Here is a 25,989-nt window from a genome sequence, read left to right as displayed (position 1 = left end):
GATCATTTCCAATCTGCTGGCCACAGTCCGCCCCCCCCTCCATATTTGTTGGCATATGTTGGTTAACACTAGAGTTGTTTCTGTCACTGTAGATTGTAGCAGTTGGGTTGGAATTCAGGGTTCCTACATCAGTAAGTCCCTGGGTTGGTAGAGGGTTGAGGTATATTTTAACTCAATATGATTTTATTTCCAAACCTTGTGTATGTTCACTTGCTTTAACCCCACCGCTGTGTCACAATCTTGTCCTATCACATTGTTAATTCTCACCTGACTACTCAGCTCATTCATCAGGGGCCATGTGCATTTTGCGTTGTGCAAATATATGAGAGTGGAGCAGTGATTAATCTTTTAAATTGCTGGGATCAACTTCAGTAGCAATTTTCAATGCTACTTTTTACCTGTTGAAGGGACCATAGTTCATCAGTTCACACAGAATCCTCTTTTTGCCTATAGAATGTGCCAATTTTAACAATGTGTTGTCTCATTTAGAGAAGTGAATTAGAAAAGCTCAGTGAAGCCATTTGCTTTAGGGTTAGCATCAGAGGTTGCTATTGCTGGATCATTGCTAAGGGCCTAAGTTCTTCAGAGGCTCACCATCTATTCTGGCCTTGAGTTGCCTGGAGCAGCAGCTTCTGTTTCTAGCAGCACTGGAGCAGATGGATCCAAAGGGGACCTTGACTTCTTCTCCTCTTCTTGGCAAAGGATGTCTGTGGAGAAGAAAAGGATATCTGTGGGAAAAGACATAACAAAAGAAATGTCTTTGACACAACTGAAAATGAAAAAAGGGAATTAAAACCTAACCAATACCAAAGGGAAAAAAGCAGCTAAAGTTAGGAGTTACAAAATGTGACACTATCTATAAATTTAAAAAAAACTTTTGTGTGTAAATATATATACATATAAAAACATAAACATACATACACACTTTCAAATGTACCATATAATATAATCAAGTCACTGAAACAATCTTAGAATATGCAATAGCCTTACACCATTTGAAATTGAAGTCATCTCAGCCATTTACTTTCATAAATGCTTTTTTATCCCAAGAGACTATATGTATCCCCACAGGACTTTGTTTCTTTTTATTGTACATTTTATGTATTGTTTTGATTATATTATATGGTACATTTGAATACACACACACACTTTTCCATTTTTTAATAGATAATTTGACATAACTGAACCCATGTTTTTATTCCAGAGCCCCTAATGATTTGTATTACCCAAAGTCATACAAATCTGTTAGGTCTCTAAAGTGTCATAGGTCCACAGGATATCTTGTTATTTTACCAGCTGATATGTTCCCCATGCTCTCTTGCTTACTAGGAAGAAAGTGGAAATCTCCATTAATTCTTATCTTCCCTTTCTACTTTCCTTGTTCATTGTAAATTATTAATCATCTCCCCAGCTGCTCCTTGCCAAGGTGTGGAGTGTATCAAGCCACTCCCCCACTTCTCATTAGAGGATAAATAGTCCTTTCCTTGTCTGGCATCTTTCTTGATGCTTCCGATGTTTATAAAGCCACTTTCATCCCTTTGTCATCATAGAACATCTCCTTCCATCAGTACATTTTGTGACCACTTTTTAAGACTGTATAATTAACTGTGAAGACCCCAGTTTCAAACCCTCTATAAGGTATATTGCACTGCTGTCCATCATGATCTTACACCTTGTTGTAAATGGAAATCATCTCTCCAAGAACACAGTTCTCATTGTTTTAGCACTGCCACAGCAACTAACCCCATAGGCAGCATTTTTCACACTGTGCTGCAGTGGGGGTCAGACTGCAAAAATTGGTAGGTGGGTTATATTGCCTTCCCCTATACAGTCTTCCCCCAGCTGGTGTTCTCCACGTGTGTTGCAGTACAACTCCCATAATCCCCAGACAGCTGGCTAAAGTGTTTGGGGGAAATTGTAATCCAATCCCTCTGGGGAAAACTGAATAGTAGAAGGCTCATCTGCTGTACATATTTGGGATGTAAACAAGTTTATTTCCTTTTTGTTCCTTCCTACCTACTTTCTTCCTTCTGTCTAATCTGAATAAAACTCTTGATAGGTTTTATGATTAACCTAGAACTTCAATTTGACTGTGTTCTTGTGATGTCTTGAGGATTATTCATCTGTTTGTCATATGGGTTCTTCCAACAAACTGGACTCATCTAGTGGTGACTGGGAAGTAAACTGGTAGTTGCTCCTTCCCAAGTAAAAATCTACAGATTTGAGGGTTCACCTTACTCCGCAGTAAGGTTAAATAAAGCAAGGATGGCAGGAAAAAACCCCCACATTGAGAGTAGACCAGCTGACAAGGAAATAATGTCTTTAGAATAACCGTCCATTCTCAAGACCTTCATTCCAAAAATTGAACGGCAACAGTTGTTAGGAGCCACAAGTCTGAATCTACACCAGATGTTTATAAAGCAATGGAGAAGGGTATGAGTTGCAGTGCAGGAGTGTTTTTATGTATCTCCGTGAACAATCACTTCTTGGACCAATGGTGCCCCACATTCTGGGCAAGCAGTGCAAAATCTAACAATTTAGTATTAGCATAATAGTGAATAACATGAGATATGACTCAAGAAAAGCTTAGAATGGATATTTCTGTAGTTCATGCAAGTATTATAATTGTGTTAGGAAGAAAATTAAGACTACCTTCACAGTAAAGTGTTTGAGTGGCTAATCATTTTACTACTCCAGTCATTAGTTATGCTTTAATATATGAATCAGCTGTTTTATTGTTTTTAGGTGTGTACTTAAAGGAATTGCACAGAGTGCTGGCTGACAAGCAGGATATATATTGTTTTTAGCTGCCTTCTAGTCAACCTTGTATGTATTGTATAGCAAATAAAATTTTGAAAATAATTTGTTAACAAATGTAAACATCAACATCCTAAGAAGTGTTCTAAAGAAGAACAGGTTTCTAACTCCTTGATTGCAGCAAATATCTGGACATTTCTCAACTGGTTTGGATGAGTATGATTTGAGCAGCATTTTTATAAGCAGAATAAATTATTCAAAATAAGCAAATAAGTTCTGTTTTGCATAATTTATACTTGTCACAGACTTCAAATTTTCTTGTAATAGAATTTGGGATACTTTGGTACAGATGTTCTCCCCCCACCCCCCTGTAGAACTAGAGCCATCATACCGAGTAGTATTCTCCCTTGCATTTTATGTTATCTTAAATCTGTCCCCTGGCTAATTCTTTCCATGAGATGTTGACCATAAGATCTGGTGAGGGTAGCATTTCAGTCTCACTGAGAGTATTATTAGTATTATTTTTTGAATTCTGAGTTGTTATTGGCTTTTTCCCCCATAGGTCCTGAACCTTTTCTTGGCTTTGCTGCTGAGCTCCTTCAGCGCTGATAGTCTGGCAGCATCCGATGATGATGGCGAGATGAACAATTTGCAGATTGCTATTGGCAGAATCACACGAGGGATTGACTATGTAAAGAAGCATGTCCTTCTGCTGCTTCACAGGGAACTGAAAGAGAAGACAGAGCCACCAACTGAAGACCAGGATGACAACAAGAAGGAAAATTTTGTTCTCAACCATATGAACACAGGCCAGGACTTCAAATCAGAATTCATGGATGGCATATCCAAAAAAGAAGGCCAGGATTTCAAGTCAGACTATATGGATGGCATATCCAAAAAAGAAGGCCAGGACTTCAGATCAGTATATATGGATGGGATACGCAGAAAAGAGACATTCATTGATGAACTGGAACAAATGAACTTCATTAACAATCCTAATTTGACCATACATGTCCCAATAGCCTCCGAGGAATCTGATCTTTATGATGAAACTGACACCGGTGAAGAGACTGCAGAAGAAACCAAAGACATCAAGGTAAGTGTTGATTTTGAAAAGCAGATACAGATGTAGATGGCTTCTTCCAGGTACATTCAAATTATGATCCGACAGATGAGAGTCTTGGAAACATATTACAAGTTGAGTCTTCCTTATCCGGAATTCTAAAAATTAGACTATTCCAAAATCCAAAATTGTCCACAAGGGTGGCTGAGATAGTAATACCTTTGCTTTCCGATGGTTGAGTGTACACAAACTTTGTTTTATGGACAAAATTATTAAAAATATTGTGTATAAAATTACCTTCAAGCTATGTAAATGAAGTATATTTTGTTATCAAGGTTGTCCTTGAGCTGACCTTGACTCATGGCGATCTTGTGGATGAGACATCTCCAAGCCCCCCTATCCTCCACTGCTCTACTTAGGTCCTGCAAATTCATGCCCGTGACCTATCTGGTTGAGTGTATCCATCTGGTGTGTGGTCTTATCTCTTTCTGCTGCCTTCTACCTTCCCTAGTTTTATTGGACTTTTTAGTGAGTCATACCTTCTTATGATATGACCAAAGTTTGACAGCCTCAGTTTCATCATCCTGGCTTCCAAGGAGAGTTCAAGCTTGATCTGTTCTAGAATACATTTGTTTGTCTTGTTGGCCATCCATTGTATCCTGAGCACTCTTCTCCAGCACTTCATCTCGAACGAGTTGATTTTCTTTCTATCGGCTTTCTTCACTGTCCAGCTCTCACATCTGTGTGTGGTGATGAGTAGTACAATAGCTTAGATGGTCCTCACTTTAGTGTTTGGAGTGTATTATATTTCAGGATCTGTCAGGGATGTAGCCGGGGGGGGGGGTTTTGGGGGCCCGAGCCCCCCCCCCCCCCCTGGAAAAAAAAAAGGTGGTGCGTGCTGGTGCCCCCCCCCCCACCCCCCATAATAATGGGGGCACTTTGTGTGTCCCCCCCCCCCTTCCTAAAATCCTAGCTATGTCCCTGGATCTGTCCAGTTGAACTAACAGGCACTGAATCTGTTCTGGGAATTCTTTATAGTCTAGACTAAAAAATAGATAAGATTTATTGCCCCCCTGCCAAACCTGGAAGTCACTAGCTATCACTGGCTGCCAAAGAAAGACTGCTCTAGTTGTCGCTGCTACCACAGATAGTTACAAAATGAGATAGACAGAATAAAGTCAATACCCACTGTCCCACTCTGAAAGGCAACCGCTTCAAACACCCTAAACATTTCTTTCCAAAACTGTCTTTTTACTGGTAATCTTGTGAAATAATCTTCCAGTCCTTATATGATGCAATAATTCCTGGCTTTGATGCAACAGTTCCTGGGACCTATTTGTGGTTTGTCTGTCCCAACAGTCTGCCTTTCAGTTTTTAAATTCACCAGTTAAAAACCCCAGCAATGTTTGCATGAGAAAATTGGTTCTCAAGACTCATTGTCACATGCCAGAAATGATCTGTACCAGCTTTAACTCTAGATCTAATAGTAGGTGCTCAACAGGTTATCAGAACCAATAAACTCCTCTGTCGGTCTCTCTTCCAATAATAATCAGTCTTTGAAACATTCACACATGCAAGTTCTTTGTGTTGTTGTTGCTATATCATCTTCCTACCAGTGATTTTTGGAGAACTATGGAGGTGTGTGCTATCACTTTCTCTGTTTTAACCCCCCTCCCTAAATATCTGGGGAAAATAGGGTTAAAATTCAAACTATAGTTGGAAACCAGTGCTGCAAAGAAATACATAGGCCTTGTAAACCAAGTTTTTCTCTCAGCACAGGTTTCTCCCCAATCTCAGCTATCAGACTCTCATTTTCATCTTTTCTTTGAAGAAGTAGGAAAGTGTTTCTTAATTTTTTTAAAGAGAGAAACACAAAAATGCAGGCATCTTATGTTTTGCTTGTAAGTAGTAAACAGCACTTCGTACATACACTAAGACCGTTCTGATTTGACAAACAGGTTCTGGGGCTGAGCAAGAAACATAGAGAAACCTATCCACCTCTTTCTAAATCTCCATGCTCCTCTTTCCTTCTCCTGATTGCCTGATGAAATTTCAGAAGGTGGCAGTAGGAATGATGATGAGCAGGGCCTCTGAGGTTCAGGGCATGGAGCTTCAATGCGCTGCATAGTCCTTTTCTCTCTTAGTACAATAATATTTGGGAATCTGAGCAAACAACTGTGGTTTTTTTAATGCAGCCCTTTTTAAAAAACAAACAAGTCATATGCTGAAGAAAATAGTGCCTCCAATTGCATAAGCAGAAACTCGCATACCTGGGGAATTCTCTATTCCATTTTTAAAACACTGGAAGCGATTCAGGCCATAGGAATTACTTCACATCATGTGGAGAAAAGTGTGCCTTGAGACCTCATTTTGTGGCATTCCCAAATCTCCCCAGGAGACCCCCAAAGCTGCCAGAAAACATTTGACTCCATTTTTCAGCTGAATAACACACCCAAACCTCTACAAAAAAGGGTTCTGAAAAGACTAAGTTGCCTGTTCCTCACTACTCCAGTGTCCTCCCCTCCGCCAACCCCTGGAAAATCAGCAACCTTTTGCCTAAAATGCAGTTCTGGAAGTGACATAACTCCACTTCCACTCATGCTGGGAGGAATACTGTGGCTCACAGGGAGTGGAGCATGGTAGAATTTAAATGACCTTCCACCTTTCACAGTTGCCTGCCTCTGAATAAAACATGTAGGTTTTATTGCTTCCATATATAATTTGGCACAAGCCATTGTATTCCCTGTTACCATCTATAGATGTGAGAGCCGGACTGTTAAGAAAAAAGATCAGAAGAAAATCAAATGTGGTGCTGGACAAAATTGCTGAGGATACCCTGGACAGCCAAGAAGTCAAACAAATGAGTGCTATAAAAGATCAAACCAGAAATCTCTCTGAAAGCCAAGATGACTTAGACTACTGTACTAGGGAGAAGTCTATTGGGCATGATAGTCAGGAGCATACCTTTAACTGCTGGTTTGGTTGAGCTTCTCAGTGACTATTCATAGTTTACTTTCTTGTACATAACAGATCCTTTCATATAAACACACTGATTTTTAACACAGAACACAGTACACACATCTACAGAATACATGTGAATAACATTAGTCTGCACACAAGATGTACTTACTATGAAGGTTCTCAGTCTGTTTCATTTCTCCAAATTCCATTTCTATTTTCTTTCCATCCTTGTTTTGTGTTGTGTTGCAAGGCACTGTTCTCTTCTGTCAATTGCTTCCTTGAATTTGCACATTTATTTGTACAGTTTACTTATCTGAGCAACTGTTCCCCATTGACTAATACGTGTTTCTATCCTCCCCCAATTACATTCATGTTTTACAATATGCAGCGTTTGTGCACACTTTCTTTCTTGAAAATTTCCTGTAATCCACACTAGGTTTGCCAAGTGAAATAAAGAGCAGGGCTCCTGTACCCCTAATAGTTTTGTCATGCAAGCAGCACCTGCTGACATTCTCTCTTCTACACAACCATTAAATGCACAGGGGGCCCTGAGCCTTATTTCACCTGTCAAACTTAATCCACACAAATGTGCAATTGCTTGAGGTGAGATACACATTTTCTCACAAGACATCTTGGGAAGTGTGAAAATGCTACATTCATTGAGGCTGCTGAGTCCAACAAAATTTCTTTACATCTCTAACATCACTGACGTTGACCAGTACTTCAGCAGTAGTGCCTGCTCCATTCCTTACCTTCTTCCCACCAAGAAAGGTAATATCACCCTATCCATTCCAAATTTCTTCTGAAGGGTCTGAATGTTCATAAACCTTGTATGAACAACTCACCATTCTCCTAATGGTTAGGGAAGTCCCCTTTTGATCAACTGAAGCAGAATTTCTCACTAGAGTTGACAGGTGAAATAGCATCTGTACTGCTAACAGTTTAACTTCACACAGTTGTTAAAGGTACAGAAATCCTGGCCTTTCTTTCACTTGGCAACCCTATTTCTCACAGCCAATAGCTAGAAATGTCAATAAAAACCCTGCAGCACAGTTTAATATCGGAGTTTTCCTTCCTTGCAACTGTTTGTTTTTCTGATGGGAGGGAGCATTTTTTATTTGATACTGCATTCACCCCTCAGGATGAATCACCTTCTAGATGTTATTAGACTATAACCCACATGATCCCCAACTATAGGTCCTGCAGACAATGCTGATAGAAATTGGAGTCTTACAATATCTGAAGGGCCATAGGTTCCCCATTCTTTCTATATGCTTATAATAGCTGTGTTTAAAAGGTTAGATGGTGTTAGTTTTGAATATGCAAAGTCTTTTCATTTTCCTATAGGACAGAGGAAGGAGGATGGGTTTGAAGAGTCCCACTAGAGATTCTACCTCCTCAATCGCTAGGAACTCTGTCTGAATGAGTTTGGTTTTAAGGGTTTGTGCCTTGTGTTGGGACAGTTCAGGGATTTTCTTCACATCTCAGCCACCCTTTTGCTTAACAATCTCCCTATCTCAGTTCATTGACAGTACAGATCTGGGATAGGTTGTAATGATCCAAGCCATGTGGCAGATCTCATAAAGGATGTGGGATTCTGGGCTAGACAGAAGGGTGATCTGGGATTCTGCATGTGCATGCTTAGTGTTTTAACTCTCTTTGATCATAGCTCATATAACTTTACAAGTATGTTTTGGTTTTCTTTGTCTGTTGTCATCTACAAGAAAACAAATCTTCTAGGATTGCTCACTTTCTGTGGCTGATGATGGTTGTTAATAGTTTCCTGAGAACCAGTGGAGCGGGTCTAACTGACACCTGTCAAAGCCTTCCTTGCTCTTTGGTATGCAGAAGTGACAGCTAACCCTATTGCTTTTCCATGTCCTCTTCCATTGAGTGGAGCCTGTTTGATTCCTTGGTTTCCCTGGTGGCTTAAAGCAACCAACATGACTAGAATGATGTAGGTGTTGGGAGACTCACAGAGGCTTGACCACAAATGAGAAATCTCTTATTGAGCTTCCATTGGTTGTTTCGGGTGTCTATGCTCACCTGTTAAACATTAAATTGCAGAAAATCCCTCTGGACACATGTAAATTAATATGGGGTTAACATGTGCCTGGTTTTAGTGCTAGGGCTTATTTTTGAAATGTATGATGATGATGAAGACAGAATCTCTGTGAACATGTGCACAGTGACTTTCTTTCAACACTGAACTTGGGGGGAGGATGCACACCTTCAGCTTTGTTTAGCTTCCAACATTGGATATGAGCTGACGTCTTTAGTACAGTATTTTTAGGCAAGTATATAAATGTGTTCTTATATACATTCTTATACATCCCCCCAGATGTTCAGTTGCAATATCGGTAGATTTAGCCAGAACAAACAAAGGTGGTGAATGCTGGGAGTTTTAGTACAACAACATCTGGAGGGCCACCAGATTCATAGCCCTGCTCTCTGGAGTACCATAGACCAACATGTCTGGAACTTAGGGGACAGGATTTCCAAATCATAGGTTCCAACATAGCCTGTAGTCATAGTATCTTGCTTCACAGCCTTAGACCTCTAGAAACAAACCTCAGCTACAGAACCTAATATTGTAATGTTAGTACTAAGCTTGGAAAAGTTGCACTTTTGAATAATGAATTTCCCAGGCGACATAGTGAATGGCCATGTTGGCTGAGGGATTCCCAGAATTATAGTTCATTAGGGTTTTTTCTTTTTCTTTTTTCTTTCAAGCTCTGGAGCCACAGTAAGAGAAGTGGGATGTATATGTGTTTGTGTGTGTGTGATTTTCAGGAAGGCTTGAGCTTCTTCTCACTCCTTTTAGAAGCTCAGCCCCACCCTGCCTTTGCTGACAGCCAAGACTTCGCCATCATTATAGTCCATGCTCATGGGACTGTGTTAAAGCGGCATCTAGTGGCTAGTTTGGGACCCCCTAGCCATTTATTTTTCATGAGAAGATGGTAAACAATATTTGTATTTTATACTGGTTATTTCCATTGTGTCACTGCCACCGCTACCTGGTGGCACATTAAAAAAAAGTAATTACATTGCTGTCTAAGAGTAACTTGGAACTTAAGGTGAGAATTGTACCTACATTGTATTTCTTTATACAATCGAATTGTTCTGTTCATTATCAAGACTACATTTCAGCTAAAGCTGCTGAATGTGGCCGAGTTACCATTGTTTTGAGTGTTTGCTTTACATTAGAGCAGTGATGGGAAATGTGTGACTGTGCAAATGTTGGACTGCACCTCCCATCAACCCCGGCCAGCACAGCAAAAGGTGATGGATGATGTGAGTCTGGACTCCTATTGTTTTGATTGGTTTCAGTGTACATTTTAAAGGCAGGATTTTAAACTCTCCATTTACAAATTTGTGTGTGCTGGAACTTTTGCCATGCCTATCTCTCTGTGTGTATGTTTTGTATGTGAGAGAGGGAAGCAGGAGAATGTTAGTTATATACTTATATTATCTTTGATTCTACTCTGTATCTATAAAAGGCGTAAACATTTTCTGTACATTTTAATTCTTTGACCAAACAATCCATATTTTGACCTCGGTTGCAGTGTATTTGCTCGCTTAGCTCAGTTCACTTATACGGGTTTTCTGCCATGGATTTGCTTGTATTTGCATATTACCAAAACAACAGTGACCTACAGAATAGGCTACTCTGTCCCATTGTGAACTTTCCGTCCCCATCACTTCCTGGAGCAATATGATCATAATAGGAATTAGCACTGTATGCTACATTTCTTGAGTATGGTGTTTTGGAAGCACCTTAACTATTTTCTTGAGAGAGAAAGCAAACAGGAATACTATTGCACTCTAGAGTACTATTAAAAGGTAAAGGCATTCCCCTTTGACAAGGTTGTCAAGTTGTGTCTGACTGTAGGAACAGAGGACACTTCAACCTCTGTTAGTCCATATGGCTGCTAGAGATCAATACAGAGTCATTGCTGACTTTGCAGCACATAAACTAGCTTCTTATAATGAACATTGATTTCTGTTGGAGAATGAAGACTTTAGGGACTACATATCACTACATGGAGAAATAAATACAGACAGATAAAGACATGTCCAAAGGTTTAGTGCGCCTGATGGGAGATCCTCCCATGCAATGGGGGTGACAGTTAAATTCAGCCCTCAGCCACAAATAAGTGGTCGCTATTAAAGCTCCTCTTACATTTAATTCTTAAAAGTGTTGGAAAGCCTGCAGCTGGTCTCTGCAACTCCTCTTCAGCATTACCTCTTGGGGGCTAGGACAGTTACTAGATAGAAATCTGGGGGTTGTGCAGCCTACAGGGTTTGCTCAAAATATCTGCACCCCAGTTTCTGAACTGGCATAAACTTTGACCGAAAAGCTCTTCAGCACAAGCCGAGCCATAGATGTTTAAGAGAACCTAACTCAGCTGCACTAATTATAACTCAGATCATTTATCACAGGCAACAGTGAGCTGTCTGAGAAGGAGAGAGCTAACACTTTGAAGCACTGTAGGAAAAAATTGCCTGCAAGAGGTGCAAACTACTCACTGCAGGAGAGCTAATTGCAAAAGGTACAGGTGACGATAAACCCCAGTTACCCAGGCCTGGAGAGTGGCCTATGGTTTGCCTAGATTAACACCTTTCACAGCTGCCTTGGGTTAGTTCCAACTTCAAGTTACATCAAGGACACACAAACGTGAATACCTTAGGTTTTTTTCCCCCATTGTGGGCCAGAAGGTGGCAATGTCCCCTTTAGTATATATATACTGTATATATATATATATATGGAAGAAAATTAATGGCCTAAATCCAAGTGTTAGAAAAGCCAACTAGAATAAACATGCTGGAGCAATAACAATTTGGTAAGTGAATATCTATGTAACCTCCATTGATTCAATGGGTCTATTTTAGTGGGGACCAGTGGCATCCCTAGGGTCAGTTCACCTGGTGCGGTAACTCATGGTGTTACCCCCCCTATTGATCTCCTCCCATTTCACACCATATAGAGTCCTTAGCAATCCTTTTTCGCACTAATGTTACTCATAAATCGTAATTCTCATGTAGCACTGAGTGAATGCTAATACATTAGTTGTGACAAACAACTAACAAAATTTAAATTATACCGTCAAACTACAATATCATATGCACAACGTAAATGTATTTACATATGCATAGTGAAGATGTGGTTAAAATGTGATGTTTTTAAAGAAAATTTTAAAAGAATATAATTTTTTTAAAATTTAAAGGTTTTTTTAAATTAAAATTTAAAATTTTGAAATTTGAATTTAAAAATTTCTGGGGCCTCTCCTTTCTCCTCACACTGAACTTCACCCTACTCCCACCATCTCTTAAAGCATTTTAAAGGGAAGCAGATGAATGCACAGTCCTTTTCTGCCAAAAAGTAGGTGTCTGAGGAGCAGTGGTGTCGCACACTTCTTTGGGTGTCACCTGGTGCGATCCACACACCCCTAATGACCCCACTGATGGGGACTAATATTTGAGTTCAGGTTAAGCTGTCCTTCAAATTCTTCACCTTCATCACCATCATCTGAACAAACGAGATATCACAGCCTGCTAAGTCATAAGTTTGATAGAGCTTCTGGACTAATTTTGGTTTTGGACATGGGCAGGATATCCTGTCTACTGGAAAGACTTTTCTTGCCTCTGTAGTGCTGGCCTATGTCACCATTTATTAGACTAATCTAGAGGCAAAGCCAGTCCTTGGCACTTGAAAACTAAAACTGAACAACAGTCTGATCCTATGTATATTCAAAAGGAGATTATCATAGTGTTGCAGTTGGAAGTCTTGGGAAGCCCCTAGTTAGTGGCACCTGTACCTCAAGTTAAGTTAAAGGTTGCACCCACATATCACATGGCTGCTGTTGACCAACATCTCTTCTATTTCTGTCCCTAGTGATTTCTAGTAAAAGAAACACTATTACATTTAAGAATTTAATTGCCCCTATTCCAAGTTGTTGGCTTCGCATGCAAGGGGTGAAGTAGTTCTCAGTGACAGTGCTATCCATGTCTGTTGTACCAGTGTGTAGGCCAGCTTTCCCCTGCTGGCTAGGGATGATGGAGTTTGCAGTCCAACACATCTGAAGGAAATCTGAGAAATGTTGGAGTAGATGCATGGAAGAGGATAGTTGGGGCAGGCATTCATTCTGCATAATATCACCTAAGCAAAAGCCTGTGTTTTTATTTGTTCATTTCCATCACTCAGATTCTGAAACTAAGGGAAGAAGTAGTGTAAAGTGGCAAACAGGCCAGTGATTAAGCACCTCACTGCAGTTTTCCCCATCAGATATCCCTAAATATCCCCATCATGTTTCCTAGGCTCAGAATATATGTTTCTTGAGGTAATATCTATTTCAGTCAGCGTTTGCAGATGTAGTATGCTCAGGTAAAACAGAGTTCTGCTTTCAGATGAGGTTTAATTTTCTATATATAAAGATGTCACAGATCTTATCGGACTTTTTCTTTTAAGAAGATCAAGATGTGCATGAGAGAAGGGATTGCATTAATCCTGAAAGATTGAAAAATTAGCCTTTCTACCGTCCTGTTATAAATTTCAAACATTAAGGGTTGTTTTTTTTCTTTTTTCCACCATCACTCTGTTGTTTTCCATTTGTAATACTTTTCCCCCACCGCATCTTTCTCTTCTCTTACTGTTAAGGAGAAAAAGACAAAATATTTGCATAATGTCATCTTATGTTTAACATGAATGCTTTTTGCTGTGTGACTCTCACTCCTTGAAATGAAGTTCTATTTGTTCCTTGACTCTCCTCAGAAGCCGCTACCAGATGGAACTGAATCTTCCATATGCAGCACTGTTGATTACAAGCCCCCAGATCCTGAGGAGGAGGAGGAGGTGGCTGAGGAGGCTGTGCAGGAAGAAGGGCCAGAGGAATGCTTCACTGAAGGTCTGGTCACCAGGCAGGAAGCAGGGGTCTTTCAGGGAGAAATTGAAAATGGGTCAAGCCTCCCCAGAATAGGAAAAGAAGAGAGTTCTCTGAGCAACTGCATAATGCTTTCCTCTCATTGGCAAAACTGAAACAGAGAACATATTTTTTACTGTTAAGCCATAGAGCATGTCAAGAAGTAACAAAAAGAGAATGACTTCTGAGCATGTGAAATTTGCACACCCATCTAGGTCTGGTGCAGGGATTGCCAATCTGCTGGCATAGATTCTGAGCATTGCTTCTTGAGCTATTTGATATGGTAGATAGGCAATTCCCCACCCCACTTTGCCAGGGACTACTGCCATATTTGTGCTAAGTTATTACAATCAGTCCTCCATATCGGCAGGCTAGCCGTCTGTGGCTTGGAGCATCTGCAGTTGGTTCCACTCCATTACATCAATGGCAATGTGTACATGCAGCTGTGCCAACATGGCCACATGCATGTCGGCATCCACTGAAGTTAATGGGACTTGAGGTCCCATGTTTTTTGGCATCCATGGAGGTGGTCTGGAACTGAAGCTCCACTAGTATAGAGGGCCAGCTGCATTGTACTCACTTTTCATGGAAACTTGCCACACACTAGTACTACTCCATGGATCACCACTTTAAGTAGCACCCATTGACCTCTCTTTCCCTTTCTGCATTACAGCCTGCGTTGGGAGATGTCCTTGTCTGTATGTTGATATCAAAACAGAAAAAGGAAAGAAGTGGTGGAATCTTCGGAAGACATGCTTCAAGATTGTGGAGCACAACTGGTTTGAGAGTTTCATCATCTTCATGATCCTCCTCAGCAGTGGAGCCCTGGTGAGTGCTATTTCTCTGCAGTGAACAGTCTGTCAGGCAGTGACAGAGAATGATGAGGCTGAACCAAAAGAGTACAGACGCAACCAAGTACTCATTGGCACTTCTGCTTGAACTCTTTACTCCTCTAGTTGGAAGTGACAGGCATACAGAGCTATCAATATAGAGATTATAGGATAGAACATCACTCCTATCATGTATTGGAAGTTTTCCATTTAATATCAGAAGTTGAGCTGATACGCAACTCAAGCAAATCAATAAGTCCAAGGGCCTAGAATCATAGAATCATAGAGTTGGAAGAGACCACAAGAGCCATCCAGTCCAACCCCCTGCCATGCAGGAAATCACTATCAAGCCTCACATCTCTCTACAAGGCTGTCATATTTTGCACACATTTTGAGATGGCATTGCTCAGTGAAAAAGACAATACTTGATAAAGAAGAAGGCAGTAGAAAAAGAATAAGAATTCACTTTATTCAGTTACAGAAGCAACAACTTTAAGTCTACAAGACTTGAGTAAGTGTGTCAATAATCAAGGCATATGGAGATGTCTCATTTGTGGAGTTGCCATTAAGTCAAAGCCAGTTTGATTGCAAATAACAAAAATAACAAAAGTGATTTCTAGTCTTTTCCAGTCTCTTTGAGCTGTGCAGAATTTCCAGAAGCCTGAAGACAGTTCCTTAATGCCCCACATAGTTCTTTGACCCTCTCTAAGGCTCATAAGATTGAGCCAGAGCTTGGGAAATATAGAATCTCTCCCCATGCCTACTCTTCTAACATTAGAAGTATTGCTAAATCCTGAAACTAATATACTGTCACATGCTTTCAAACCCTTTTCTTTATTTTTTTAATGACTGACACATATAGGTCACGTTATCCCTGTGCAGTCCATCCAAAGCTTTTTGGTAGAAACCCTACCCACTCCAGTGCATATGATGTCTTGCAGTGCCCACTCATTTCCCCAGTTCTTCCCCATCTGTACTCACAGCAGCATTGTCAGATACGTATTCTTGGGAATTGTGAGTTCAGAGAAATACATAAACTGTTTTGTCATATCTACCTACTGTCCCTTTTTCTTCTTCTAAGGATCTCCTATTTTTTGTTTATCTCTGTCTTGCTGGAGACATCAAAATACCTTTTCCCTGCCTGTCTTGAGGGTTTGTGGCCCCATAGGTCCTCTTCAAGAAGCATTGCAGAAACATAATACTGACTGATAGCTGTTTTTGCCTAGGCAAACATATATTGTTGGTGTGTTTACAAGGATCATCAAACCTATATAACTCAAGTACATCAGAACAGAGCTTCCTGACTTAACTCAGGCAGAACAGGTGCCCTTACATGGCCTCAGGAGCAGGAACAGCCAGTGGATTTATAGGAACAGGAAATCCAGTCCTGATTTTACTACAAAGTAACTGTTGCTCTCCAGAGGATCAAAAGATGACTCCAGTACTGGGGGGAAAATACAGGGAGAGGTTTGACCCCAAACCATCTGTTTTGAGCTAGAGCTCCACACCATTCTGCTTTTTCTGTCAGACCTGGGGCTGCTGATGAATCCAAAGTGATACCTGCAAACACCAAAATGCTTCCAGTTTATAGGCACTCAGTTATGTGCACACTCCTCAAGGACACAAAAATAACACTGTTTTGGTGTTAGGAAGAAGAGAGAGGTTTCATTCCATGGAGGCGCGTCCTCCGTTAAATCTCACAGTGGTCATAAGTGGTTCTTTTTCACTTAGACAACTTTGCACCTCTTCAGTGAATGTCTCCATAGCAGCGCTTTCAGCTTATATTCAGTTGAACAATGACACCTTCTGGTCTACACAGTCAGTGATTATGCCTTTTTTTAAGTCTACAGAAAGTTCACCATTCTACTTTAGGACTTGTTCCTGGTGGAGTCCCTTCTTGCATCTTTCACTACTTATGGGAATCCCATTTGAACCTGTGAAGGTTTTCTCTGCTTCCTACCCTATTTTAAATTCCCTCTCAGGGAGTAAGACAGAATCAGAGGAGTCCAATGCCAACATGGGAAGGTTCTCTATGGTCCCACTCCACTCCTGCTGAGCTGGATGGGACCCCTGGAGACCACCTTAATACCAAAAACAACTTGCTGCCATTACCCAGTGATTAACTTGTTACACCCCAGCAATGTATTGGGATGTTGCTGGGCCTTCTACTTGTAACTGACAATCAGTAAGCACTAACTGAACTAAGGCTGTGAAAAGGAAGGTAAAGAGACAGTACTTAAGGAAATGGTTTATTATAAGATAAAGAACATTAAAGAGCAAAACATGGAGGACAACTGAACCTCCAGGCACAGACTTAAAGGATCGATTGCAAAACACAATCATGTCAGCCAAACTTTAACATACTGCAAACCTGACTTCTCTGACTAGTAGTCCACGTGTCAAGGCCTTACTCTACCTCAGGGTTTCTCACTCTCAACTCCTTAACTGTCTTTTTCCAACCACCATCCAGAAGGTTGTTTTCTAATTGCCCTCTGATTACCTGGTTACTCCATATATTACAGTAACCTCTCCCCCAGGGAAGAAGGTCCTGATAAATGGAAGGACTCTCATTTATCACAGAGCCCTTGGTCTTATGCAGCCTTTGTCTCCTCTCTTGGAAGATGCCATTTTTGGCTCCCATAACATCAGTGTGTACGCTAGGCAAACACCACGATGTATGTTGTGACTTATTCTTCTTATAATTTCTTCAAGACACAGTGGCCATGAAAACTGACCTATAGGGAGAATAATACGTTGCTGTTTTAATTCTTTCAGTGGTCATCTATAATATTGACTCAACCTACCCTCCTCTCTATGTTCTAGTTTCTCATTAAATTACTACCTTTCTGCCGCATCAGATAGAAATGAATGAATGAATAAGATTTACACTAGAATGTTTTCTGCTGCCCCAGAGACTAGGACCCGGAACAATGGATGCAAGCTACTGCTTTGATTTGGATTTCCTGCATGGCAGGGGGTTGGACTGGATGGCCCTTGCGGTCTCTTCCAACTCTATTTTTCTATGATTCTATGACCTTAAGGACTAGAAACTTTAGAAAAATCAAATGTGGAATTCTCAATAATGCTGTTATTACGAGATAGTATTCTCTATGTACTGTTTACCCTAACTTTGCTAATTGTACTGTAAGACCTTTCTGGGGATTGATCATAATAGCCTCCATTGTCTCCCTCTTTCAGGCTTTTGAAGACATTTACATAGGGCAACGACAGACAATCCGCATCATCTTGGAATATGCTGACAAAGTCTTTTCGTATGTTTTTGTTATTGAAATGCTGCTGAAATGGGTGGCCTATGGATTCAAGGTCTACTTCACCAATGCCTGGTGCTGGCTTGATTTCCTTATTGTTGATGTAAGTTGTGGCTTTCAGGAGCAAGTTATTTTGGGCATTTTATCATATGAGTGTTTCCAGAATGTGAACTGAGTAAATTGGCAAACAGGATCCTTGACATCCTTTCATACTACACATTATAGCACTGTGATGCCACTTTAACTGCCATGGAAATATTGTATGGAATCTTGGGATTTCCAGACTTGGGTGGGATATTTAAAATTCTCAGCCATAGAGATCCTTTAATGCCTCACCAAGCTACAAACCATAACATTCCATTGCATGCATACTACAGCAGTGAAAGTGGCATCATAGCATTGTAACTGTGTTCTGGGGGCACAAATGAAGGAGAAGTAGCTACTTTCCCAAGATAAGATAGAGAACATAATCTTTTCTCTTGTTATGTCTGTCAGTTTGTTATGAAGTGTTCTGTTTACTCCACCAGGTCTCCCTCATTAGTCTGACAGCAAACTGGTTAGGCTATTCAGAACTGGGACCCATCAAATCTCTAAGGACACTCCGAGCACTGAGACCTCTTCGGGCCCTGTCCAGATTTGAAGGCATGCGGGTAGGTTATTTTTGATACCAAGTGAAAATGTTCCCCCTTTTTCCTACAACCATTTTGCATTATAAATTATTTGATAGACTGACTCGCTGATTTTGTTTGTCACTTTGCTAATTGAAGGTTTTTTATGCTTTTTGTATTACAATGTCTTTGCAACACTAGTAGAATTATCCTTTGTAAGAGTATTTTTACCATTACCCCACCAATTGATGCAATACCTCTTTTCTCATCCCTCTCTCCTCCTCACCTACCCCATGCTCTTTATCTCCCTTGGAGTTACAACCTATTTCTTTCTCATTACTAGACTGCAATGCTCTTTTCCTTTTCCTAGTGACCTTTCTCTTTCCAACCCCTGTGTCTTTTTTTCTCTTCTTTCTCTATTATTTTCTCCCTGTTTTTCTTTCTTGCTGGTTTTTCTTTCCCGCAATCCTGGTGCTTATTCATTATTTTCCTCTGCTTACTCTCCTCTTATGCCCTATATCATGCACTAGAGTCTACATCTTTCTTTCTCTCTCTTTTGACTTCAGGGGCTTTGCAGAGGAAAACATCTCTTTTGGAACTGTGGTGAAAAGAGATACTCTCTCTCCTTTGTCATTGTAGATGTACATCATCCTGGGTTTCTTTATGAATGAAGGGATGTATACATTTAAATAAATAAATAAACATATCATTTGATATGACATCCCAAGAGTTCACAATATAGACATAGTTTTCTTCCAAATAGATTTTGGAGAACTAGTGCAATTTCTGAAGCAATTATGGGTGTCAAGGCTTCCTTGAAAATATGCCCCTTGGTTATTTCTTCTACCCCATTTCTTTATTTACAGCATCCCACTCTTCCTCAAAATAGCTTCTGTGACACAATGCATAATACTGTCCCCTTTTTACTCCTACAATACTTTTTATGAGCCACAAAGCAGTCACACCTTTATCGGGCCAACCAAACTGCACAAAATAGGAGGCAGACTAGTCTGAGAGTGACTAGCCCAAGGTTTTGTGGCCAAGTGAGAAGTGAAATCTTGCTAATTCCTCACATGGGGCACAACACTGACTTCTGTAAACTCAGTTTTATGAGACCTCAATGCAGCTACTCACTGTTGAGATGGATGTGGACACAATGGACTCATCCATAGTTTGGCAAATGTCAGCCTATTCTGTTTCTGGATTTCATGGCTTGTAACACCTTGAGAGCCTATGTGCTGTAGTGGCTTAGGCATCTTGCTACTGACTCTGGAGACCAGGATTCAATTCCCTGCTTGGCCATGGAAACCCACTGGGTGATCTTGGGCAAGACTCACACACTCTCAGGCCCAGAAAAAACCATGATAGGTTTGCCATGAGGTCATCATAAATTGGAAATGACTTGAAGGCACATAACAACATTCAATATACAGTGTGCCTGCGTTATACGCAGCTTTGAGCATATGCTCAAAGCTGCGCAGGAGAGCACGAGGCACAAGGGGCGGCACATCCCATTTGGATGAATGGGGCACGCGCCTATGGCACGTGTGCGCTACCGCATGCATGAGCCCCATTCACTTGAATGGGGCTTGAGCATGTGCGGTATTTAGCTTATGTGGGGGGCCCAGAACGGATCCCCTGCGTAAGCCAAGGGCACACTGTATGTATGAAACCGCAATTGTTCCTGCTCCTGCATCCAGTGATGGGCTAAATATGTTGGGGTTTTGTTCACTCATTTTCCTACTTGAGGTTTGGTTACAAATATCCTATCCTCATTCAGCTTGGTCTGGTTTTCTTTCTGCCCCATCATCCCCCTCATGAATTCAGTCCTGCCCCCACTCCTTCCCCTGTATCTACACTCCTGGTCTGGCATGTTTATTTTTTAAAAATATTTTTTATTGTCTCGATATGAATGTGACATTGCATTTATAGAAAGTAAAACAAATAACACTGTGAATGCAGTGCAGCACAGAGGAAGTGTTTGGAAGCTAAATGAGGGAAGAGGAAACCTTCCAAGGCAGGCCTTCCCCAATTCTGAGGAGGGGCCTGTTTTGCAGCAGGTGCCTTAGGGAGATGGGACTATGCTTCTTCCAGCCCTCTGTTTGGCTGTAGGGAGGAATCACAAGTCTCACAATGTCTGATGATTTCGCGACACTTGGGAATGTGTGAACAAGATTAGGGGTGAAAACTGAATGGATAGGAAAACTCATTGGACTGCTCTGGGTTTTAAAAGTTGAGGTAGTTCAGCAAATTCACAAGAACTAGGTCTAGAGAAGAGGTACTGTATGTTGTATGGATATTTTAAAAAACCAAAAACCAAAATTGATAAATACAATTCCAACCAAATTATTTTGGCCAGTCTGGATAAACCCAATTTCAATTTCCCTTATGGTATTAAAAATAGGTTCTGATGATCCCTAATTCTTAGTAGAACCTATTGATCTCTGGAATTTCTCAATTATGTATAGCAATATCTCCCATTTGTGGAACATCAGATTTTGTTGGAATACAGTTCCCACAGTTCCTATCAGCACAGCCTGTAGTCAGAGCTCCTGGAAGTTGTAGTCTGGCAAGAACTGTGAACCCAAGGCTAGGAGCCAGCAAGCAGTTATGAATTTTAAGTCTTTTTTTTTAAAAGTTGGGGGAAGAAATTGTTTTCAAAATCATTTTTGTTAAATCCCATGTTTTTTGTTTGTTTGTTTGCTTTGGATGTTAGGTGGTTGTAAATGCCCTTCTAGGGGCCATTCCATCCATTATGAATGTCCTCTTGGTCTGCCTGATCTTCTGGCTCATCTTCAGCATCATGGGGGTCAACCTCTTTGCAGGGAAATATTACCGTTGTGTCAATACTACCACGGGTGACCTCTTTGATATCAGTGAAGTGAACAACAAGAGTGACTGCATGAACCTCCTTAACATAGGAAATGTCACAGATGTCCGTTGGGTCAACGTCAAGGTCAATTTTGACAACGTGGGCCTAGGCTATCTCTCACTTTTGCAAGTGGTAAGTGTGCCTGCTTTCTCTCCTGTCTGTCTGTCCTGGAGGATATCCACCTGCTGGGAATTTCCCCAGAATATGCTCTTACTTTTGTTCTGAGGATTTTGAAATGCTAATCTTTTGGCATTACAGTACTATTTCCAGAATCCCCAAGACCATACTGGCAATTCTTGGAGTTGTTGTCCAAAAAAGTAACTTTCCCAAACTCTAGCTGAGGGATGAAGTTTCCAGGAACACTGTGCTTGAGTTGTGTCTATCTACTTCTGTCTCACTTCTCTCCCATAGCACTATAATGAATCTGTGTTTTCTTCTAGGCCACCTTCAAGGGCTGGATGGACATCATGTATGCAGCTGTTGACTCCCGTGAGGTAATGTGGACATGAGAAGCTGATTTCTATGTCCTGTAATTCTCTTGTAGGTGTGACTAGCTCTGGCCTGCGGGGAGAAGGGGATGGGAATTCTGGGTCCAAAGGGTCTGTTCTCAACCTTTTCTCTGCCATTCCAGATGGAGGAACAACCTCAGTATGAAGTGAATCTCTACATGTATCTCTATTTTGTCATCTTTATCATCTTTGGGGCTTTCTTCACTCTTAATCTTTTTATTGGTGTCATCATCGACAATTTCAACCAGCAGAAGAAAAAGATAAGTGTCTCTTATTTATCACTTATTCCTTTTGAACATTTATAGCCCACCTTTCAGTCAATGCAAAAGAAACCCAAACTTACACATACACCAACTCCATCCAGTATCTCTTGGTTCTCTAGCTAATGGGATTAGGTTTCTCTTAGGTTATGCAATCCTAGACCAAAAGGCTGGTGCAGACTTTGTCCTTTATGACAGAGAGCCTGTCTTCCCTTTGGCATAGAATTCTTTCAAGGATGTGCAGGGTGCCAACTTGTTCTTGGCCTCCTAGTCAGTGTGGTTTCTTCTAGTTCTGGAGCCCCCAAACAGTTCTTAATTTTGGTTTCCCACTTCAAGAATCACCATTCATCTACTAAGAAAGCAGATGCTACTGGAGCTGGGAGAGTTCTTAGTGGAGCACCTAAAATCTGAACTGGAACCACAATGGAAAACAAAGAATTAAAGCACCCTTTGTACCCCATGCTAATGCACTGATCTAGATGGGCATATCTGCAGCAATTATTTAGGAAAGAAAAATATCCTATGCTCAAAGGCAAACCATATGATTAATGTAATGTATAATTTGTCTCTGAGTTAAGAAAAGATGTACCAGTAGTCATTTTGTGCCCCCATAGAGCAAGCTGGCAAGAATGACTAGACATTAAAAACTGAGTTAGCATTGCTAACCTAACAATTTGGTGACCTAATTGCTAACCTAGGGGATGTTCAGACAGCCCCAAAGGGGTGGCATGGAGCCGCCCCTGATTCAGCCAGATCGGACCATGACAAGCATATGCCACAGCCCCAATCTAGTCTTTCCAGGGTGTGAAAAGCAGCCACAACAAGCAGAAAGGGCACCATAGCTGCATTGATGTGGCTTGGCATTGCTCAAGTGCTGCATTGTATGGACGCAATGCCAGAGGAGCACTATGATTCCGCATACCATGTGAAGCATCACACGTCATCATGGTGCCCTGAGGGGAAGTCGGGCATGCGTCAAGTAGACACAATGCCCAGACTCTGCGCCCAGGCCAGCAAAGGTGCCAGTCTGTATAGGGCACTAAAGAGGAATTTGTGGGTTCTGTGGTTATAAACCAGAGGGACTATAACACACATGTGCACAAGCTAGAAGGCTACTAACAACTGAAGCAGAGAGAACCGGGTCTCTAGAAAAGGTAAAGGTGACCAAGTAAAGGTGCCATAACTGAGCCTCAGAAATGAACAAGCAGGTTATGGGTGTTTAAATTAAGCCTGCAAGGAAAGAAAGGATTGTGGATGTTTTGCATGAGTCTTGGATGTTGCAGTTAAGTACTTTCACCCCAAATCTAATAATGATGATTCTCTTTTTACTTTGGAGGAAAGGACATCTTCATGACAGAAGAGCAAAAGAAATACTACAATGCTATGAAGAAACTGGGTTCAAAAAAGCCGGTGAAACCCATTCCAAGACCCCAGGTATGCCATTCTTAAGGCTCCAGTCCATCTTCCTCCCATACGTCTTTATATGTAAAGGAGCCACCCAACCCTCAGTGTAAGGGTCCTTTCACAGTACAGTGGACCCTTGTTATACGCTGGGGTTTGGTTCCAAGATCCCCTGTGTATAACAAAATCAGTGTATGCTCAAGTCTCATTAAATATAATGACATAACAAAATGGTGTCCCTTATAAAAAATGGAAAATCAAGGTTTGATATTTGAAATTTATACTTTTTTGGAACATTTTCAAACCGTGGATGCTTGAATCCGTGTATAAAAAATCCGTGTATAAGAAGGGCCGACTGTACATTTATACCATTATAATTCCACTTTAATTGCCATGACTGCATTCTGTGGAATCCCGAGGCTTGTAATTTGGGGAGGCAGTAGAGCTGTCTTGCACAAAATTCTAAATACTACTCCAAGATCCCACAAGTTTCACAAGTTTGCTTGGAGATGTCTCATCCATGAGGTCGCCATGAGTTGAAGTCCACTCAAGAACATCTAACAACAAATAACAATATACAAAGAGGGAGATCAGAATCAGAGCTGCCTATCCCAACCCTGACCTCCTCATGTTTATATGACTTTCTAGACCCTACAAATGAATCTATCTCAGACCATGGGGGCTACTAACTTGATGAATTACCAAGTATTTCCACATTCCAAGTGAAGGACTTTCATCAATTACATATAGACATTTTCAGCTCAGGCACAATCAAACAAGAATAGCACAAGATCGGTGCATTTCCAAATAGTGGTAGTTGCTCTCAAAAAAGTGAATTTTGTACCCGAGCTACCATTATGCTTGGTGATCTGTCAGAGTACTCATTAGTGGGTGCAATACTGAATAGTCTGTTGATCTTTAGGGCTTGCTGAGATAGATTGCCCAGAAAAATAGTCTGACCAATGCCTTAGGACAGAGGTTTCCAACCTTTTGACTCATAGAGTCCTTATTTCTATGGCAGAACCCCTAAGAGGCCTACCCTATGTCTTACAAGTTAATTGTATTTAGGAATATATATAAGAATATATTCTTATTCTTTCATTTCACTCCATTTTTATTTCTGTAATTTTCCTGGAGCAGCTGCAGAGCAGCTGAGAAGTGCACACCGAGCCCTAAGGGCTCCTCGTAGCACAGGTTGGGAACCCCTGCCTTAGAAAATCTTTACATCAAAGTAGCCAGGTGCTTGAGCAGACAACGAAACTTCAGTACCTTAGAGAGGTCTTTGCCATTTATCATTGTTAGCACAATACATTGAATATTTTCTTTCTTCAAGGACCAGAGATTTGTATTGGGGGAGAGGGTAGACTTTATGTATTTATTTATATCTCTTTTTCCTTTGGATGCAAAGAGTCTCTTAGTGCCAGGCAACTCTCAAGGCCCCTCCTGTCCTGGCAGTGCCATCCTTCCCCTGCTCTCCCTGCTGCTTTCCCTGCACCAATCTGGTTGGGAAAGAGCCCAGGCATTCAACTGCTCTGGCAAAGTCTCCTTGGGTGTTCTTCAGTTTCCCCTCTGCTCTTCTTGGGAAGGTCTGGAGTACTGCCCTCTTCTTCCAGCCAGGGAAAGTGATGACTCCCTTTTGTGCATCCTCTTATTGCCTGCACTTGGAGCAGCCCATCCCATCACCCATTTCTTGATACACTACTGTCTCTATCTTTACAACAGTCCTATGAGGTCATTTACACTAAGAGATGGTTACATGCCTAAAGTCATATAGTGAGATTCATGCCTAGGTAGAATACAAATGCTTCCATTCTGCCTTCCAAGTGTTAGCTGCACCACACAATCACCTTTTAAAACACATAAAAACACACAGCTTCAGTGATAACATTCCATTTGTTTCGATACCAGATGATTTAGCATTACTCCATTTCTTCACCCATCTGAATATTCTTGTATGGGCTTTTCTCCATTTCTTTTCTTATTTTTTTTCTTCATGTTTGTCTTTGTCCATGTGTCTTGTCTCTTTCATGTGTTTCTCTCACACACTCACTCATGCCTTCTCATTATAAAAGAACAAATATCAAGGGATGATCTTTGACTTTGTGACCCAGCAAGCTTTTGATATAGTCATCATGATCCTCATTTGTCTTAACATGGTGACGATGATGGTGGAAACAGATGACCAAAGTGAAACCAAAATAAACATCCTCTTCCAAATCAACCTGATCTTCATTGTCGTCTTCACAGCTGAGTGCTTCCTCAAGATGATTGCCCTGCGGTACTACTTCTTCACTATTGGCTGGAACATCTTTGACTTTGTTGTAGTCATTCTTTCCATTGTAGGTAAGAAAGATTTGTGACAAATTCTACGCTTTGTACTCTTGATCCTTTTTTAAAAAGCTTAAACCCAGTAGTAAGCACAGCTAGAAATACTAAAATGAAGACAGTTTTGCAGCGGAGGGGATTTAAAAGTGCATTTACTGTGTTCAATTTAAAATATATATTTTCTCTCTAGGCATCCAGTAAGAGTGTAGGGTGG

At 40.9% G+C, this 25,989-nt stretch overlaps 1 protein-coding gene across 4 annotated transcripts in view; it reads left to right on the top strand.

Moving 5' to 3' along the window:
* SCN4A (sodium voltage-gated channel alpha subunit 4) overlaps positions 1 to 25,989 on the top strand; it is a 71,667-nt gene that overhangs the window by 40,133 nt on the left and 5,545 nt on the right. For 3 of the 4 annotated variants that reach the window (XM_042471834.1, XM_042471837.1, XM_042471835.1), the window contains 10 exons: positions 3,320 to 3,853; positions 13,554 to 13,686; positions 14,375 to 14,529; positions 17,730 to 17,903; positions 18,328 to 18,450; positions 21,125 to 21,412; positions 21,721 to 21,774; positions 21,912 to 22,049; positions 23,379 to 23,483; positions 25,523 to 25,793. In XM_042471834.1, coding sequence (XP_042327768.1) covers positions 3,320 to 3,853; positions 13,554 to 13,686; positions 14,375 to 14,529; positions 17,730 to 17,903; positions 18,328 to 18,450; positions 21,125 to 21,412; positions 21,721 to 21,774; positions 21,912 to 22,049; positions 23,379 to 23,483; positions 25,523 to 25,793 — 1,975 coding nt within the window. Of the gene's footprint in view, positions 1 to 3,319; positions 3,854 to 13,553; positions 13,687 to 14,374; positions 14,530 to 17,729; positions 17,904 to 18,327; positions 18,451 to 21,124; positions 21,413 to 21,720; positions 21,775 to 21,911; positions 22,050 to 23,378; positions 23,484 to 25,522; positions 25,794 to 25,989 lie in introns of those variants that run through there. The other variant, XM_042471836.1, reaches the window with a different exon arrangement.

This window comes from Sceloporus undulatus, chromosome 6 (assembly GCF_019175285.1).
Source record: "Sceloporus undulatus isolate JIND9_A2432 ecotype Alabama chromosome 6, SceUnd_v1.1, whole genome shotgun sequence".
In the NCBI taxonomy this organism is placed as follows: domain Eukaryota; kingdom Metazoa; phylum Chordata; class Lepidosauria; order Squamata; family Phrynosomatidae; genus Sceloporus; species Sceloporus undulatus.
The sequence above is the reverse complement of the archived record's forward strand: the minus strand, read 5'-3'. Positions and strand labels throughout refer to the sequence as shown.